The sequence below is a fragment of the Taeniopygia guttata genome, chromosome 2 (genome assembly GCF_048771995.1).
Source record: "Taeniopygia guttata chromosome 2, bTaeGut7.mat, whole genome shotgun sequence".
Classification (NCBI taxonomy): Eukaryota; Metazoa; Chordata; class Aves; order Passeriformes; family Estrildidae; genus Taeniopygia; species Taeniopygia guttata.
This window is the reverse complement of record NC_133026.1, coordinates 112,750,340-112,768,602: the sequence shown is the minus strand read 5'-3', so window position 1 is coordinate 112,768,602 and position 18,263 is coordinate 112,750,340. Positions and strand designations below refer to the sequence as shown.

General features: G+C 36.9%; 1 protein-coding gene across 2 annotated transcripts; it reads left to right on the top strand.

Moving 5' to 3' along the window:
- The first annotated feature begins 205 nt into the window (after positions 1-205).
- On the top strand, positions 206-13,559 carry LYPLA1 (lysophospholipase 1). 2 transcript variants are annotated; one of them, XM_002197717.7, is made up of 9 exons: positions 206-361; positions 819-850; positions 3,852-3,917; positions 5,420-5,467; positions 6,305-6,375; positions 6,951-7,024; positions 7,770-7,871; positions 8,476-8,652; positions 10,073-13,559. In XM_002197717.7, the coding sequence occupies exons 1-9, from the start codon at positions 293-295 to the stop codon at positions 10,124-10,126; spliced, it is 693 nt and encodes a 230-aa protein (XP_002197753.1). In that variant the 5' UTR covers positions 206-292; the 3' UTR covers positions 10,127-13,559. The 2 variants fall into 2 exon arrangements, with proteins under 2 accessions (XP_002197753.1, XP_030122065.2); XM_030266205.4 differs by lacking the exon at positions 206-361 and adding an exon at positions 462-555.
- The last annotated feature ends 4,704 nt before the right edge of the window (positions 13,560-18,263 follow it).

The following is an 18,263-nucleotide window of genomic DNA, read 5'->3' as shown; positions in this document are numbered from 1 at the left end:
GTAAACCGAGAGATTTAATTCGGCGGTGAAGGCATCTGGCCCCATGAGTACAGATGAGCCCCGTCTAACCGTGCTGCTTGCTATATTCGTGCTGTTTTTCCTGCCATCCCGTGACTTAGCCTTTTATATTTTACCCATTTAAGAATACCGTAATTTCCTTTTTCCCCCCGGGCCTTATAGCACAGCACAAGGCGCCCGCCCGCCCGCGCCCCTCCCACCCGGCTCCCGCCGCCCTCCCGCGTCGCCTCCCGCCGCTGGCCCGTGTCCCGCCGGCCGCCCCGCAGCCCGGTGCATGTGCGGCAACAACATGTCGGCTCCTCTGCCTGCCATCGTCCCGGCCGCCAGGAAGGCGACGGCCGCCGTGAGTGCGGGGGGGAGCGCGGGCGGGAGCGCCGCCGCCCCGCTTTGTTGGCGCGGCGGCCGCGAGCAGGAGGGCGGGGGGCGAGGCGCGGCCGCGCCGCCGGCGGGATGGCGGGAGGCACGGCCCGGCCCGGCCCGGGAGGGCCTCTCCCGGTCCTTCCCCGGCACAGGCGGGCCGGGCTCGGCACCTGGAAGGTCAGCGCTGCCCGCGGGGAGCGGCCGCTGATGGCGGCGGGGCCGGGGAGGGGAAGTGAGCGAAGCGGAGTTTTCTTGGGAGAAAGTGGTGCCGTGCTCCGAACTGTGCCTGACCTTGGGTGGGCGCCTGGGGCTCGTGGGCGAAGTGCGTTTGGTTGCTCAGTGATACTAAACCTCTCCCTTTGTTGTCTTTTTTTTTTTTTTTTAAATTTTTTTTTTTTTTTTTTTTTTTGTGCGTGGTCTTGATGTTTTATTTCCCTCAGGTCATTTTTCTTCACGGATTAGGAGATACCGGGTGTGTATTCTAATCTATGGCATACTCAGTAGCTATTATAGTTTCAAATATAACCTGCATATTTTAAACAATTGAGCAGTTAAAATTTACTTAAGCTTCTTATTTTGCCCTTTACTGAATGCAGTGGCCAACAACACTTAACGCTTCACGTTGCAATGATGGTGACAACTAGTTAATTAAAATTTTCCACCAAGTCCTTGAAAACTTTACTTACCTAATTTGGTCTGAATGGGATCTCTCTTTTGTTCCTGAGACAAACTTTGTAGAAAAAGAAGTCAGTGGTTTTCTGGTGATTTGCTTTCCTGAGAGTGGGTTTCTGGTTATTCCTGTTTTTGTCTAAATTTAGAGCTCTTTTTTATTCCAGACTTGTGAATTGTTGGTTTGCCAATAGCTGCAGTTAGTCCGTGTTTTTTTCATCAACATGTCATACTTACAGTAAAATCCAGACCTCTTTGATCTACATAAGCAAACGCCAAACTAGTCACCTAATGTCTGCAGATTTTTGTCTCTGAAATACTTGGTCTTCAGACTTCAAAAAAACGCCCCCCAAATAAAGTGTGTAATCCCTTGTTCCTCTTATTTCCATGTTTGAGTAGAAATGGAAAGAGTAGGGAATTTCTGGGAGGCATTCTAGCTCTGGTGTAATGTTTCCTTTTGAAGCTTGTGTGTGCCCAGAAATAAGCATGCATTCATTAAAGCCATTGAATTAACAAGTTGAGAGAGTGCTGAAGCCTTTTTAGTGGAAAACTTTAAAGGAATTGGCACTTAGATACTGAAAATAAATAGCACAAATGCTTTGTCTATTGTGCTCCCTTGTGGCCAAAATTACATAATATTTTTTTAAGAACTTTTATTTTGTTACCTGGAATTTGAATGTTGCCTCTAGGTTAAAACTTGCTATGTTATTTTTTCCAAAGTACAAACTAAAATTAGCTGTCAGAATTAAAACTTGCATAACCTGGGCATTTAGTAAGTTAGAAAAGATTCAAGTCCATGCACTTGGCAGTATTCTACAAGTGGAGGTTTTTGCTCTGATTTGTTGTGCTGACACAACACCTTGTTTTCATTACCCCTCTTCCTTTCTGCTGGTAGGACACAGCTGAGGCAGCAGTACTGCCTGCATCTTGGCGCCAAATGTTCAGCAAGTGATTACAGAATCTTTGGAGCTTTTGGAATTTGAGTCCTTGCAAATTGGCTTAGTATTTGTTTTGGCAGGGTGTAAAAAAATGACACTTTCTCTTTAACCTAAGTTTAGTTAGAAAAGGTGGCATTTCCATTTCAGTGTCAGAGCTAATGCATAACCTCAATCTTGCAAATGCACTGAGCATACTGGAATGTCTGTATTTCGCAAGACATGACATGTCTGTGGAAATACAGTATATTTAGGTGTATTTCTTCTTCTAGTCTGCTGCAGATTAGATTGACTGCCGTTGACATACTGCTGTTAGGTGTTTTAAGTAAAAGCTGTAGGAGCGACCCAAAAATTGTCTGAAGCAAACCTATTAACAATTTTATAACTTCCCCCAGTTTAAACTGATGTGTTCCACTTCACATAAATTTCTAAGCTGATCACTTACATTTACCAGCTGTATTTTTCTTACTCTGGAAAGTGTATAACAGAGGTTACATGCTTTTTTGTCTTAGTTCCTATATAAATGGCACTTAAAGACTGGTACGTACTTGTCAAAATCTGAACAAAAGATGCCATATAGAGAATTGTTCTAAGGAGTCTGTATTAGTACATACACAATGTTGCTTTTCAAATTAGTCTTCATAATTGGCCAAAAAACATCCCTAAATTCTTATGTAACTATTTTTTCTCAGTAAGATTTCTTCTTTAGATTCTTATTTGACCTTCTGTGATACTGCAAACACTGTGCAAGTCACATTTCCTGTTATTTGTTAATAATATATCTAAAAGTACGGATAAGAACTAGGCTGAGATGCAGTCAGCGCTTCAAATGTCTATGATGTCAGTGTGTTGGAAATGCCTTCATAGGCATAGGTAGCATAGATTAATTAACTTCTCAGGATGATATTAAAACGAAACCAAACATGGTTTTATGGCTGGTCTGCTGTTAACTGTATTGCTGACAAATTTGTTAAAGGTGTTTCCTGCTTAGAACCAAATTTCCAGTATCTAATTTAATGGGTGAGTTAAGAATACTAAATGATGAGAAAAATTAGGCAATATAGGTGCTGTTGAGTGTTCTGGAAAGCCAAGTGCAGGCATGTGCAGTGGTTGTGCATGGGTTCAGATTTGGGTCAAGGTCAGTTTCTGTTTAGATGAGGCCTGGAGTGAGTCTTGTCCTTACACTCTCCAGTGCTCTGGTTTGAAGGAAGCTCATTAACTCACCTGCTGTGCAGACCTTGTTTTGTTATGGACATTCATATACAGCATCTGCTTGAGATTAGAAAGTTACTGCAATCTGGGGTGTTGTTCAGGGCTGCCTGAATCCAAGACCATTCAAGCTGTGCTGAAGTTAATAGGGCTGATTGATTGGGTTGGATCCGTGTGGAGTTAGCTTAGGTGTCAGTTTGCTACTATCCCACATCAAGAAATGTGGTTCACAGAATGCCAAGTTGGCTATTAGAGAAGCTGTCTTAACTCTGCAGGAGCAGCAAAGCAGCCTCTGCGCTGCCTGGAAGCAGGATACCTGTGTGCATCTGTTGTGGCACACAAATTAATAAAGCCAGACAGGTACAGAGTGGGCTTTGCCTGGAGCCAAAATGATATTTCTGTAGCTGCACCACAACTATGGCAGCAAAATTAGATCAAGTCTTCCTGACTATATGTATGCCACAAGCATTCAAGGGCTGAACAGACCTTCTAAGTTTAGTACTACATCACAGTATACTGTGGTTGATGCAAACATTTTCAAAAAATGTGTTTATATTGATCTAATTCAGCATGTTTCATATTTGGTCTGTGCTGATGCACCATCTCAGAAATAGAGCTAAGCCAAAACATAAAAGCAGTTGAATATGTTTTTGTTAACAGGCACGGATGGTCAGAAGCACTTGCCGGTATCAAAAGCCCCCATGTGAAATACATTTGCCCACACGCGTAAGTTTGTAACTTTCTTGTCGTTTGTAACTTTTTTGTTTCTATCTTTTTCTGTAGAGGCAGCACCTGTTAAGACACTTGTGCAGATGTCAGAGAGACACCTCAGAAGTGAGATGGTATCTGGCTATCCCTGCATTTTGGTTTTTTATATAAAAGCCAATTCTAAAATAGTGTTGATGCTATTAAATGTTTTTTGTTTTCAGGAAATTCTGTGTGATTTACTTTGGGGTAAAATTGCATTTTTATTTCTACTTCAGTTCTGGTATTTATTCAGACTGAAAACATATTTGTAAAGTTTTAGGTACAAAGTTATATTATTTTGACTTTTTCCACGTGGATTGAGTTGTCAAATCTTTTGTCAAAAACAGTTTTATCAAGGAATATTTTTTTTGTGTTTTACTTATCATTACACATAATTTGCTTTAGCCAGCTGCACTTAAACTTGGGTGTGTGTATGGTAGATTGAAACTTGCTGTAGGTAACAAAGAAATTTAAAGAGTGACAGGATAGTGAGTGATTTTTTCAGCAATTAATGCACTTTGAGCTGTCTTTGTGTGCAATTTGAGAAGTGAAATACTTCTAAGCATGGCTAGGCACCAGTAAATAAGGCAGTAAGATCTATCTGCTATTGACTTGGTGGTTAAAAAAACTAATAAGGTATAATCTTAATTTATTTTAACACAAAGTTCAGATTATCTCTTACTCCAGTGGTCTTGGCAGACATGGAGAAGAGATGATAGGGAGAGAAGGAAGCAATGTTTTGGTGTATTACTGAGCTGTGGTTTATTCATTTATTTTACCACATGGCCCAGCTTTGCTGAACCGTTCAAAAGGAGCTTACCAATATCTGCTGTTTTCTTTGCTTGCCCTTTGTCTTCTTTCAGTCCTTCCCCACAGAATTTAAGCTGCTCATTTCCTATAGATTAAAACTAAAGCCAGCTTTGATCCATGGCATGATCCATTGAAGCTGTCTTGCTGTGGCTGAAGAGAAGCACACAGCAGCACAGGGCTGGGAAGGAGTCCAGCAGTGAAGGCAGGCACTGCCTAAGCAGATTCAGCTGTTGACAGAAGCATGCATGGCCAGGCTCCACCATGTGCTGCTTTTGGCTGCTTCCTGGTGATGCTGCCAAGGTGTCTTAATCCACTGAACTTGTGAATGGAACTGTGATAAATAATTCCTAATTACAAATAAGGAAATAATATATGTATATTAAAAATATGTATATGAGATCTATGCACTCACACACATGCACATTTAAAGCAGCCCATTAATATTTTGCTTGTTCTCCATAGAGAGTGGTAATTCAACCGTGAATATTAAATGTGTTTGGGCTGACAGGTTTCAAGAGAGTTTTTCAACAGATGCTGCAAAAAGGCTAATGTTAATTACTGCTTAAAAGTAAGACAGAGTTAGGGGATATGCAATTTCATGATGTTACTGCATGTGCATTGTTGAATTTCAGTATGTATCTTATGTCAGGACTGTTCATTCTCATTTCTAGGCCAGTTATGCCTGTTTCTTTGAACATGAACATGTCTATGCCATCATGGTAAGTATTTGTTCAAATGCAGATGGTTCTAATCAAATTATATCTGGGGCTATGAACTCATTGTTCTTAATTTAAAATCATGAACAACCTGAGCATCTGGTTTTTATCACATACAAGTGTAAACCTTTTTACTTTAGTTCTCTTCTTATACCAAAAGGGCTGTCATGAGTACACTCTAATTATCATTTTGTATCTGTGGTAGTGGTTATTCCTCAGGACTAATCTGTGTCTTAGAACAAAACCCCATTTTATTCTAGAGGTATGGTCCGTAGTATGCATTGTGTCTGAATTCCTAGTCATTAGAAGTAGAGACTTGGAGTGGAAATATTATTGCTACTTGTGAGCAATATTTGGTGGGTCAGTAGGATATGTAGAAACTGTTCTTTAGAACATCCATTCTGAATAGAGAACAAGAAGAACATGGTAGATTTCAATGATCTTAAACCAGTCTTCAGTTTTATTGGATTTTGGGCTTCCCCCCTACCCCCCAAAGTACCTTGTGTTTGCTTTTTTTCTATTTCTTCAAACCATATTTTAATTCCTACGTGCAGCAAAATTCCTGCTAATATTTTTTGAGCAAATATCAAAACTGTGCTGCTTAGTCTGCAGTAAATTACAGAAGATGTCAAAACTCAGAAAAGCCTTGTTGACTAGATCTAGTCTTTTAAGCCACATTCACAGATTGTGCAATGTTTCTTGTGAGCTATCGGTAGTTAGTACTAAACAATATGACAGAAGACATTTTTGTCTGGAAAACATACAGATATTATTATTTCTGTATTAAGGAAGTGGAATGGATGCTCTAATGAGTAATGCTCTTGTTGATGTTTTTGTAAGGTTTGATATCATTGGACTTTCTCCAGATTCACAGGAAGATGAAGCTGGCATCAAGCAGGCAGCGGAAAATGGTACGCTTAGGAGCATTTCTTATGTCTTAAAAGTACTTCCAGGTATTCTTGAAAATGAACTATCAATCTGTTTCGAAAACAGGTTTTCTAAAGCAAATATTTTTAGGGAAAAGAATAAGTGTATATGGTACTATCACTGACCAAAGTTTAGCTAGATTAATTGTTTATTGTTTGTTTTTTAACTTTATTAGTAAATAGAGTAATTCACCAATATAAACACTTCATACTCTGAAATATGGGAACAAGTGTAGGTTTTTTTAAAGAGCTTTTGGGTAATGAAGCAGGTCAGAGCAGTATTAGCATCTAGTTGTGTTACTTTTACTTGGAAGAGGATGCCATCTTCCCAGCATTGGCACTTTTGCATGACCTTTTTGCATGTTTTTCTCCTTGGAAATGATACAGTGGCACTGAAATTTCTGACTGTGCTCTAGATCTTCTGGTACTTTTAATGTATAGCAGTCTAGATTTTCCTTTCACTAGTTTTCTCTTGATGCCAGGAAGAGGGCATTTTTCCTCTTCTGGACTTTCTAGAGAATGGAGTGGATTTTAACGACTGGCCTTTATTTATGTTGCAGTTAAAGCACTGATAGATCAAGAAGTAAAAAATGGAATTCCTTCTAATAGAATTATTCTGGGAGGCTTTTCTCAGGTAAGGCATGATTGGAAAGAATCATTGTCTTTTTTCTAGGGAAGTAACCTAGATTTATTAGCTTCAGAAGCCCAGACACTTAAATTCAAATCAGCCTCTAAAATTTTAAGGTATCAATTTTCCTTTGCTTAAACAAATGAAGTTTTTTGGGGTTTATGCAAATAATTACTGTTCACTGGAAAATGAACATGTGTATGTAAAAAAGTAGTAAAATAAATAGCCTTTTAAAAATCTTTATGCACCTAACATACATAGTTTTGCTTGAAAATTTTGGTAGTAGTTTTAATTGAATTTGGTAGTAATTTGATGGTCTGGATTTATTTGGGAAATTTTTTCATTCATACATGTAAGGCATCTGTGGTAGGTAGGCTAGTGGATTAATTGGTCCATACATCAACTCCCCCAGTCTGCATGCAAATAAATTTAATATTAAAGTAGTGATGATATGTATTATTAAAGTAGTTATGAATAATAGTCTTTAGTGTTCTGTTTTTTTTTTTTTTTTACAAGTGTTAGTTACAGCAAATTTTCTGGCTTGCTTCTGAATTGACCACATGGACTTGGAAGGGAGGAGTAAAAGCAAAACAAATATTGTACATGAATACCAGTTTTAATTGTTGGCTCTAAAGAAGAATAGATTGCAATAGGAAAAGACTTTTGAAGGAGAAATCAGAGATTGTGAAGCAAACATTAAAAAGAACTTTACTGTCATTATTCTAATAATACTTATATCTCTTTGTTTTAGGGAGGTGCTTTATCATTGTATACAGCTCTTACAACACATCAAAAATTAGCAGGTGTCATAGCCCTCAGCTGTTGGCTTCCTCTACGGGCTTCTTTTCCTCAGGTATTTGTTTCTTTCCTGAGATGATTTGCACTTGGGGAGTGAGTCTCTCTGAAGACTGAATCTTGTGCCAGAATTAGTGCTAATCATTATTACTGGATGATGACTGTTGTTTGATAATTTGGAAGTTTTTAAAATAGGGCCTAAAATAAATTTTAGATTTTTTTAAGTAAGGAAAATGAAGAAACACTCAGTAGCTAATTTTGCTTAAAATGACACTACTAGAAAATTTAAAGAAGATAACAAATTTTCCTTGAAGGTTAATTTTCTGTCTGCCATTTGTTCCATCTCCAAGGCACTGTCTTATTAGAGACTGGGTGTTTGAGCAAAGTTTCAGATTTTTACTTGGCTAGAAATTATGACTTTCTGCTACGAGACTTTTTGTCAAAATTTTATTTGCAAATCTTTGAGCTTAATGTGTTGTCAGATACAGAGCTTACTTCATAAGGAACTGCTTGCAGACTATACATTGTACTGATTCCCCTTAGAATTCAATTTACTTGTCATGTCACAGGGTATAATGCCATGGGGTAATTTTATTTCAAAGGCCTTATTTCCACTTAGTGTCTCTTTCCTCTCTTCTCCTTTCTAATTCCACCCCTCCCAGGGCCCTATCAGTGGTGTCAACAAGGATATTGCTGTTCTTCAGTGCCACGGGGACTGTGACCCCCTGGTTCCTGTAATGTTCGGCTCCCTCACTGTTGAGAAGCTGAAGACTATGATAAATCCAGCCAATGTAACCTTCAAGACCTACTCTGGCATGATGCATAGTTCATCTCTTGAGGTAATTTTCTAAATACACTCCGTTTTAGCTGGGTATAATTAATTCTTTTTCCCTCAAAACTAATATTTATAGGGGTTTGTTTTTTTTTGGGGTTTTTTTTTGGTAGTTTTTGTTTGTTCAGTTTGTTTTGGTTTTGTTTCTTTTTTTTTTTTTTAATTATTAAGTGTTTCATGGTACTTATTTTAGTGAGTTACTGAATACTGGGCTAAAAAAGCATCCAAAGCGAAAGTTTATATGACTAGTGAGAACTTTCTTATAAGACTGTATTTTCTTATAAGACTGTATTTTGGGGACTAGGCAACTTGGTCTATAAAATGCTCTTTTCTCCAAATTTTTTTTATTTGCTTAGTTAAAAGAACTAATTAGAATTAAAGGACAAATTCTCATAGAATAAATCCAAGATGGTATTTTGGAGAGAAGAATCCTGGTAATTCTGTGGAGGGAGGCATTGAAGGAGTAGGGAGGGAGGGAGGACTGACACTATGGAAGAGGCAGCCTTGGAACCTGTGTTTGTGGTTCTGGCTCAGCAGACAGCTGAGCTGATGTAATAACTTCCAGCTGCCAGAAAGGGGTGGACTCCCTCTGCTCGTGACATTGTGGCCCTTACTTCCTTCTTGGACGGGCTCTGGGGCAGATCAGAAACTTCCTTGAATCATTTGAATTTGGTAAAATGGCAAAAGCTGCAGCCTTCAGTGTTTGCAGCTGTAGGGAGATGGAGCATCAGAACTCACACAAAGTAAATGATGGGAGCAAGAAATCAAGGAGGAAAAGAACATCTGTCAGCAGCAGTAAACTGGTTGGATTGCTGTATCTTGTGGAAACTGTAACTTTGAACAACCTCTTTGTAACATTTACAGAGTAGTATTGCATTTAGCCTGTAACATTGCTGAGCTGTTACACAAATATATTAGTAATGTGTTCTTTCTTACAACAGTGACTTAATTAAAAAAAAAAAAATTACCATGGATTAGTTCCTCAGTCTTGTTTGCTGTATTTCTTTTCCTTAAGGAAGGAAGTGTGCTGAAAATGAAACTGAATGGTTAGGAGGAGGAGTTGCTGGCTTTTCATGCTGCTGCTAACTTGTAAAAGTTTAAAGTATACGGAAAGCTGTGGCCTTAGCTACATACTCAGCCTGGTGCACTATCGAGATCACTTAATATGTAGCTTGCCTGTTCAGCTTCAGAGGGAGAGAAAAAGTAGTCTTTGCTTTTTTTCTTGTATTTTAGCCTCTGCTGAGTGCATATCAGCACTGTGAAGTTATCAGCCTTGACTTGTGTGCAGAGTGGTAGTTAAGTAACTGATTGCTTAATATTTTTAGCCCAGCTGCTCATTACAACTCAAATGTTAAAGCATGATTTAGTGTAGCTGATTATGTAGTAGTACAGGACTTCAACTAATACATACTTTTATCTTTAAACAGGAGATGATGGATGTAAAACAGTTCATAGACAAACATCTACCTCCCATAGACTGAACTGATCTGTAAGAAGCCTTCTATAGAAATACACCAGCATCAACTGTGGTAGAGTGTTAAATCTTTTCATATGCCTGATAGGAAACATTATTTCTATACCTGCAGTGTTACTACTGTGTTGCAAATTTATACTTACAATGAAGATTAAATAATGCACATGTACAAGAAATTATAATCTTTTTAGTATTTGTCACCCAGTGCTGGGAAGGATGTGAATGAGGGAACTAGGTAACTGTTTTAAGATGTCTGATTATTTTTTTTCTTGATTGCAGAATTTCAAACTATTTGTACAAGTAATAAAAAACTAAATTTAAGTGAGCAACATAGATGTGACCAGTTTAGTTTTCCTTGAGATATGATTTGTTCTTAAAACTCATTGAAAACATATGGGCATTTCTTTTATGTGATAAATGCATAAAGAACACAACATAAAACACAGTGGGCATAAAATACAGAATATGTGACATAGTGGGCATATGATGGTAGAATAAATGCTACCAGGGATAAAGCTTAAGGATGATATGTTAATTGTTTAACAGATAAGGAAGGTTGTTCTATAATGGCTAGAAGTCAGCAAAGGTATTTCTTATATTTAAACCACCTCAACTTTAAAACGTTCATATAGATAAATACTGTGGAAATTCTAAAGGGATTCATTTCTTATTAGACTGTTGTTTGCTTTCTGTCTTTTTTCTTTTAAACTCATTGGAAATGTTGACTTGGAACAGAATTCTGAAAAAGTGCACAGAATTAATTTGAGTTTTGTTAAAAAAATTATTGTTTTCATACTGAATATTCATCTGATGCTTTAGTTATAGTTTTAATTTGTTTATGTATTTCACATGAACAGCTACAGAATATTGTTTTGAAATTTTTCTTTGTGCTTTGGAGAAAATAACTGAAAATAGTGCAGCTATGTAGTTCTGTGAATTGTTGAACTCCCATCTGTAACACAAACTTATTTGAATTATTTCTTGGTAGAAATATAAGTGCAATTGGTATATAACTTAGCTAAACTTTAAAGTGATACTTTTAGATAATACCATATAATACTTTCTCTTGTTACATGTTGAGACTTGATTTTTTTTTTTCTGCATAGGATCAAAGCATTTTCTTTTAAAATCTATCCTACATTTCCCCAGATCAGTATAGCTTAGGAATATGAAGACCTATCCCGGAAAAAAAGAGTAAATTTACAAGATACAGAATATTTCTTCTTTCAGAACCTTAAAATTGTAGAATGCACTGGTTTACAGGAGTTGATGCACACTCAATAGCTTTTTTCAGTTCAGAGCCATAATTTACTGCTGGGAACAGCTGTTCTGTAGCATTCAGAGGCTGTCAGCACACTAGGAATGTTTAAAACAATGCACTACGCCTTTTACTGCATAATTTGTGGCATAACAATGTTCTATCCTTGTAATATGCTTTCAGTCAAAGGATATTTCTATTATGGATGTATCTGTCATGTCAGCACTGTGCTTCACATCTGAATTTAAGGTACTGTTCCTCTCCCTGAGGTTCTCTTACAGTGTATGTGGATTTACATCAGGTATCTGCCAGTACAAATACATACTTGAGGAATTGCACCTTTTTATCTCTCTTCTAACATTGCTGCTGCCAGAGATCTAACCTGTTTACCTAGTCTGAGTAACTAGTTTTCAGTGTTTTGGTTTTTTTTAATGTTGCACTTAATTTTTAGGAAGCTGCTTCTTTTCTAATTCAGTTTATCTGGATTATTAAACATCTCTTAATAAGTAAAATTGAAAGAGTTTTTTTTCCTAAATGGTAATGAAACAGTTTTAGATATTCCATCTGTGTAGTTAAGAGGGCATTTTTATTAAATTTGAAGTTTAATTAGTAATTTCTCTCAGTCGCTCTCTTCTATAGATCTGCCAATTTGTCTTTCAGTTAATTTAGTTCACAGAAGAAACCATAATATTCTTACTGCAGTTGTGCCAAAGTTCTCTTGAGAAAACATTATGTCCTAGCTTCGAGTCATTCCCAAATTGCATTAGCTGATCTTGCAATTCTACTAAATTGCAGTTTTGGTAAACAAACTGTATGTTATTTCTCCTAGTTTTTAGATTTCTTTTCATTCCCCTGTTGTCTAAATAATTCCCTAAGCACTGGTGTATCTCCAAAATTCTTGTATAAGGTTCTGATTTCTTCATCATTATTTTCATGTTCTGTTGGTAGATTTGTTGATAACTCTTCATCTGTCTTAACTTCCAATTGACTGTGTGCTCATTTCACATATTTTTCCTTTTCCAAGAATTAGCTTTCAAAAGTACTTCTGAGATGTTAAAATTACATCTGCTCTAGCTTCCTTCTGTATTAGCTCCATAACACTTTCTTCAACTTGGTGAACTGTGTTTACAGTTTGTGGTCACATTCTAGTACATAGACACTCTAATCCAAGTCAGCTTCAGCTGTCACTGTCATGATGCTTTCAGATCTTTTTCTATAAATGCTTTTTGTGTGTTAACTTTGTTCAAACATTCAGCTATCGTAACAGGACTCTTTTTCATATTGTTATTGCTGCTTGCTGTATCTACAAAGAGCTGTGTTACCAAAGTCAGTATAAGTAAATGTTTTAACTTACTTTGAATTTCTGTGTTCTAGGAAGAATACTCCTCTTGTTTTTTGTTTTGTTTTTTTTTTTATTCAGGAGTGTATGTTTATATTGTGCTTGGGAATTCTTAAAGAGCCCAGAAGCTAGAGGAAACTTCAAGTCTGTATGCCCTCCCATATTAGACTGTGTATGTTGAGCTCCTGTCTTTTGTAACTTCCCAACTGGTTTGAAAGCTTTGTGTATGATCTTGCAGCTGAACATCTTCACAACCTGAAGTGATATGGTTGTTATAATGCATGTACTTGCGGCTGAATAATAGCTCAGTCTGATGGGGGAGTTTTCATCATTTTCTATTAAAATGGAAAAGTTGGACTGTCAAATGTTCTAAATATGAATGTCCTGTCTTCTTAAACTACAATTTGAAACTTTCCAATTATGTCCATTTTTTGTAATGTTAGACTTTCCACCAAAGGAGATGATGTCTATCAAACCTGTGAAAGCATTGATAAGAAAATACCTTGCTTGCAGATCAGTTTGTTTCAATGGGTATCTAACTCCTTAATGTATTCTTAATTTCAAAATGGTACTTAAATTGGACTGCAGTTTTATGCTCTCAGAAATCTGACTTCTTGTTGGAATATATTGCCCACTTTTGAATAAACATGTTGAATTGCATATTATAAGCCAAATTTTCCAGCTATTCTTGAGGTAAAACTTTACTGGGGTCTGTACTGTGGTGAGGGCTCTTTGAATTGGTCTCTTTGTCCTATCTTGTATAATTACAACACAGTAGATTGGTAAAAATACTGTACACTGTAACTGGTATTAGAACTGTTAATTAAAACATGTTCTCTCTAATGGAGTATACTGCACTTCATTGAAATCATTTATGCAGCTTTTATGTAGAGGTGCTATTTGGGTTGATGGATATGACTGAGGGCAAACTGTAAGATGTTAATGAAGCCGTACGTAAAAGGCCCATCTCTCTTAAATTTTATAAACAAATACTGAAAACTAACTCCTTGTTTTAAGAAACATAAGCCATTTATATTTACTATAAACATCTAAAATGCAATTTATTTTACTATTTTTATTTATGATAAGAAACCTTATTTTTTGAAATTATTTCTGTACTAGGGAAAATGTAAAAGCTTTCAGTTTTTAATCATTGTGAAATAAATTTCAATTGGTATTTGGGCAAGTAGTAAAGATTTTTTCCATACTTCCCTGAAGGAAGTTGAGGTTTTACGCACTGTGAAGCAGACACTCTAGAGGCTCCTTGAAAATATATTGTATGGTAATGTATGCATACTATAATACAGAATAACAATGATTTGTAGTTACTGAAAAGAAAATCACTTACCAAGTTAGGTTTTGCTACATTGTTGAAAGAATCCCAAGTATGATTGGAGGTTTTCATATTCTGGGTTAATTTTATTTTAACTTGTTTTCTTGGAATTTGCAATAATTTTGAAAGATAAAGGAAATTATGTTTGAGTAAAGTTATTCTAGGACAATGAAGAGCCAAAGTCTTCTCACTCTGGATTGCTGCGCTGTTCTCTGGGTGTTCTGTGCTGTTGGAGAGGCTTTGAAGTTAATTAAGGCTTGGCATATACACCTCCTAACAGATTTTTTGAAGAGGTAATTTTCAGGTCAGGGTTTACATGTGCTATTTAGTTTAATATTTGAGGGTGATCAGTGCTATACATAGTGCAGGGCACTCTAGAGAAAAAGTGGGATTATCTGGGAAGAGAGGGAATGGAGTGTATGTGTGGTAAAGGCAGACTTCCCCCTTCAAGCAGCTTAAAGCAACTTAAAGGCCACTTGTCTCCACAGACTGCAATGTGCGAAAGTCAGTGTGGAGTACAATGAGGAATTTCATAAATATATGAGAATGTGTGGTAGATGCAGTGCTCTATGTGAATACGGTGTGGCAAATCAAGAGTCTAACAATAGCTAGTAACAATAAAGATGCAATATTACACAGAGTAATCTGCCAGTTTATATTTTTTGAAAAACATTTTACGTAATGTTCAGTCTCTATTTACTTTGAGCCTGGCATCCCTGATAAGGCAATTGTGAGGAGAAAAATTGCCTAAAACTAGCATAGTAAAAACCCGCAAAACAAGACAATGCATTGTATTAAACTTTATCAAATATAGTATGAGAGCAGTAGTGAAAGTGAAGAAAGTGACTCAAGGAGTTTTCAGAATGTCTGTTAAGTAAATTGAAAATGTGATTCTTTGAAGATGAACAGATGTAGAACAGATCCCCGCTTCCTGCCCTGCACCCCCCCTTTTTTTTTCTTCTTTTTCATTGCTTGCCATTCTCATTTTACCACATTTGCCTTTGGGATAACAGATTTTATTAATTCTCTTTGAGTCGAACAGGTACCTTTGATCTAGCTGATTAAAGTTGATTTAAACAAAGTACTTGTATAATTTAATGGATGTCCACAAAGTAAACCAGTAGTAATGTTTTTCTTTTAGGACCAATTACAAAGAAAGAGCAACCTATTGCCTCCTTTTTTATCTGCAAAACTAGTAAAACTTAAAACTCCCAGCCAGTTTGCTGAAGTGTAGTGAACTTGCTTCAGGCATCTAAATGTGAGGTTTAGCTTGTAAGGAGAAAATAGACTTTCCTCATCTAAGATTTGTTTTAAAGAGCTACTTCTCTGTATTAACAGATGGAGCAGATGGAGTCTGAATGTTCCTGAGTTGTGAACACAAGCAAACTCTTAAATAGTTTATGCTTGAAATAATTTGCTAGCTGTGTTGCAGTATTTGAAATTATGAGAGGGGATCTTTAAAAGGCTTAAATATTTTAAGTCTATATTGAGAAAATAGATAAAGTTGCCACAGAATAGATAAGTCTAATGAACTTAAAAACTCTAGAAACTATAATAGAAGTAAAAAAACCCAAAACATTAGCTTACTTTTTTAAATATTTGAATGCCTACCATTACTGCTTCTAAGTTGAAAAAAGTGAAGACATTTTGAAAATATAAATAAAATTTGGAAGAAAGTAAATAAAAAACCCAACCCATCTGTTGTATAGCTATGGAAAAACTAATCAAGATGTTTATTGATATTTCAGAAGTATTTGAACAAAACATTGTTATGAGAAGATGGAACTTCCATTTGCTATAGCTCCTCTTATATGTCTGTGATTGGATTCATCTCTTCCTCTGCAAAAGTTACGGACCCCTTGGCTGATTCAGACCAGCTGAGTTCCTGCTTTGGAAGATCTAAGATATTGCACTCGGGGCTCAAATAAAGATGAAAGGGTTAATAGCCATGACACACCTATATAAAACCTTTTCCAATGCTGGGAATGTTATGTTTTGCACTTTTTTGTTACTACCCAATTAGAAGAGCTTTTCCAATATAGAATATCAGTCCTGAAAATGTTGGATTTTAAGTGCCTTGATAGCAGTTCAGAGATTCTTTACTTCAAATTCTGTAGCAGTGAATGTGCTACTGTGTTGCCCCTCCTGCCTCAAATTTCTGAAGGTGCTGTCTCATAGCAAATGACACTAGTTAGTAAAAATCAACATTATTTCATAAGTGCACTCTTTTGGAAGAGTCATCTCTGCCTGCTAAGCCTTAGTATTGCAGAAGGCCCCATAGTCCAGCAATGAGGTTTGGACTCAGGTTTTCTGCATGAGCAGGTGTGCAAAATACTTTAGAAAATGTTTCAAGAGAATGGTGAAGGTGTGCCATTACACCTCCAGTGTTATGTGTGCCATAACACCTTCAGTGGTAAGTGCAGTGAATAAACGGTGTGTTATTTCTTGTTTCTAATGTGTTAATTTAAGAGAAAGATGCTAAACAGGAAGTAAAAGGTCAGTCAGATTGTTTTTCCCTCTCCTACTCTTCTTTGGACTTGGAGTGACATGTTATAGAAGAGATTGGTGCTATACAAAGTTGCTTGCTTTAGGACCAGCTAATAGAGAACAAGCATGAGTGCTCTATGTTCCTTTTTGATAGACTTGCTGTCCCAAGGTTGATGGAGCAGCTGATATAAAGAATTTTGTTAGTACTGGTTCAGTTAATTGATACCATTCTGGTATTGTAGCATACAATATAAATAATGTGAGCTATATTATGTTTCCTTTTAGTGCATCTACTTGCAAGACATAAAAAGGGTATGCATTGCCACGTGATTATTTGATTTCCCGACTGAGATATTTCTCTGATGCTACTTTTTAAAGATTAGATGTTAAATAAGTATGATGTGCTTTGCCTTTTATAAGTGCTCTCATGTGATTTAATTTGTAATTGATACATTTTGGATGTCAATAGATTTCATCTGCATTTGAACTCTTTCCACGTATTTCCAGTGAAGTAGTTATTGAATTGTATTTTTAAAAGAAATTTTAGAAAATTCTGGATTACTTTTTTCCAGAGTTTAAATACATTTAAACTAACCAAAGTGAGTGATTTGAGACTTTTGATTTTGTGATTGTGTTTTCCCTAACCTAACTTGCACTTAATGTAGAACATGTACAAGCATGTTTATCCTGTAGTGTAGCAATAGCGCTGAGCTGCCAACACCCTGTGTGGTGTTTTTATCATTTATCTGATTGTGGGGAACAATGATGCTAGACTTCATTTGAGGTTAGCATCAGGTTAAATACCAGTATTTGATTATTACAGGTACTAGGTAACTAAATCTAGACAAAATGGAATTAAACCTGAAATGGCATGATCCCTTAAATGTTGTGAGAAGCAGCATTATTTTATTTTGGTCTCCACAAAATATGCTCCCAAATGAAAATGTATTAGTTCCCTTAAAAAATATTTTCTTGGTTCTTGTGGGGGTTTTTTAGCCCTTGTTGGGCAGAATAAACAAAAAAGCAGCAAAGTTTCTGTAAGCTTGCCAGTTCATGGCCCAGATCTAAACTGGAGGAAGATCCTGTGTAGATCCCAAATAATATTAAATGCTTCTAATATGTGCTGACCATTGTGTCCATTGAGCAGGATGTAGAAGTGCCCAAAACCCACCTGTCTCTATTTGGCTTCAAAACACAGGAGTCTTGCTGTTCAGTGCGTGACAGACAGGTGTGTTGATGGTTCTTGCCATAATGGCTTCCTTGAGTGCTGTTGGAGGAAAAGGTCTGCCTTGCTTTTCTCCAAAATGTCCATATTTTACAGCCCTTGGTTCTCAACTGGGGCATCCACAGCATTCGACTGCTTACTAAAAATGGATTTGAGTGGCTGTGTAAGCACCCTCCTGGATCTTAGGGAGGGATAATCTTCCTGTAACCTTCAGATGTGCCTACTGTTTTTGTGAAGTAAACACTCCTGTTTTACAGCAAAAATGGTTTCATGATGCTGTTCACAATCAAAAAATCACAGTAACGAGGCATCTAGCTCAGCTGATGAGCAGAATTCAATTAGTAATGATGTGTAATATTTATATGTCAAACTTCCCACTGGAACACACACAAGATTAAACTAGATCTAAGACTCAGAAGCATGGTAGCACCTCACAGTGTGATGCTTGGCCAATGCCAAAGTTTATCTCCAGCTCTGTTGTACTGCCTTGGAACAGACAGTA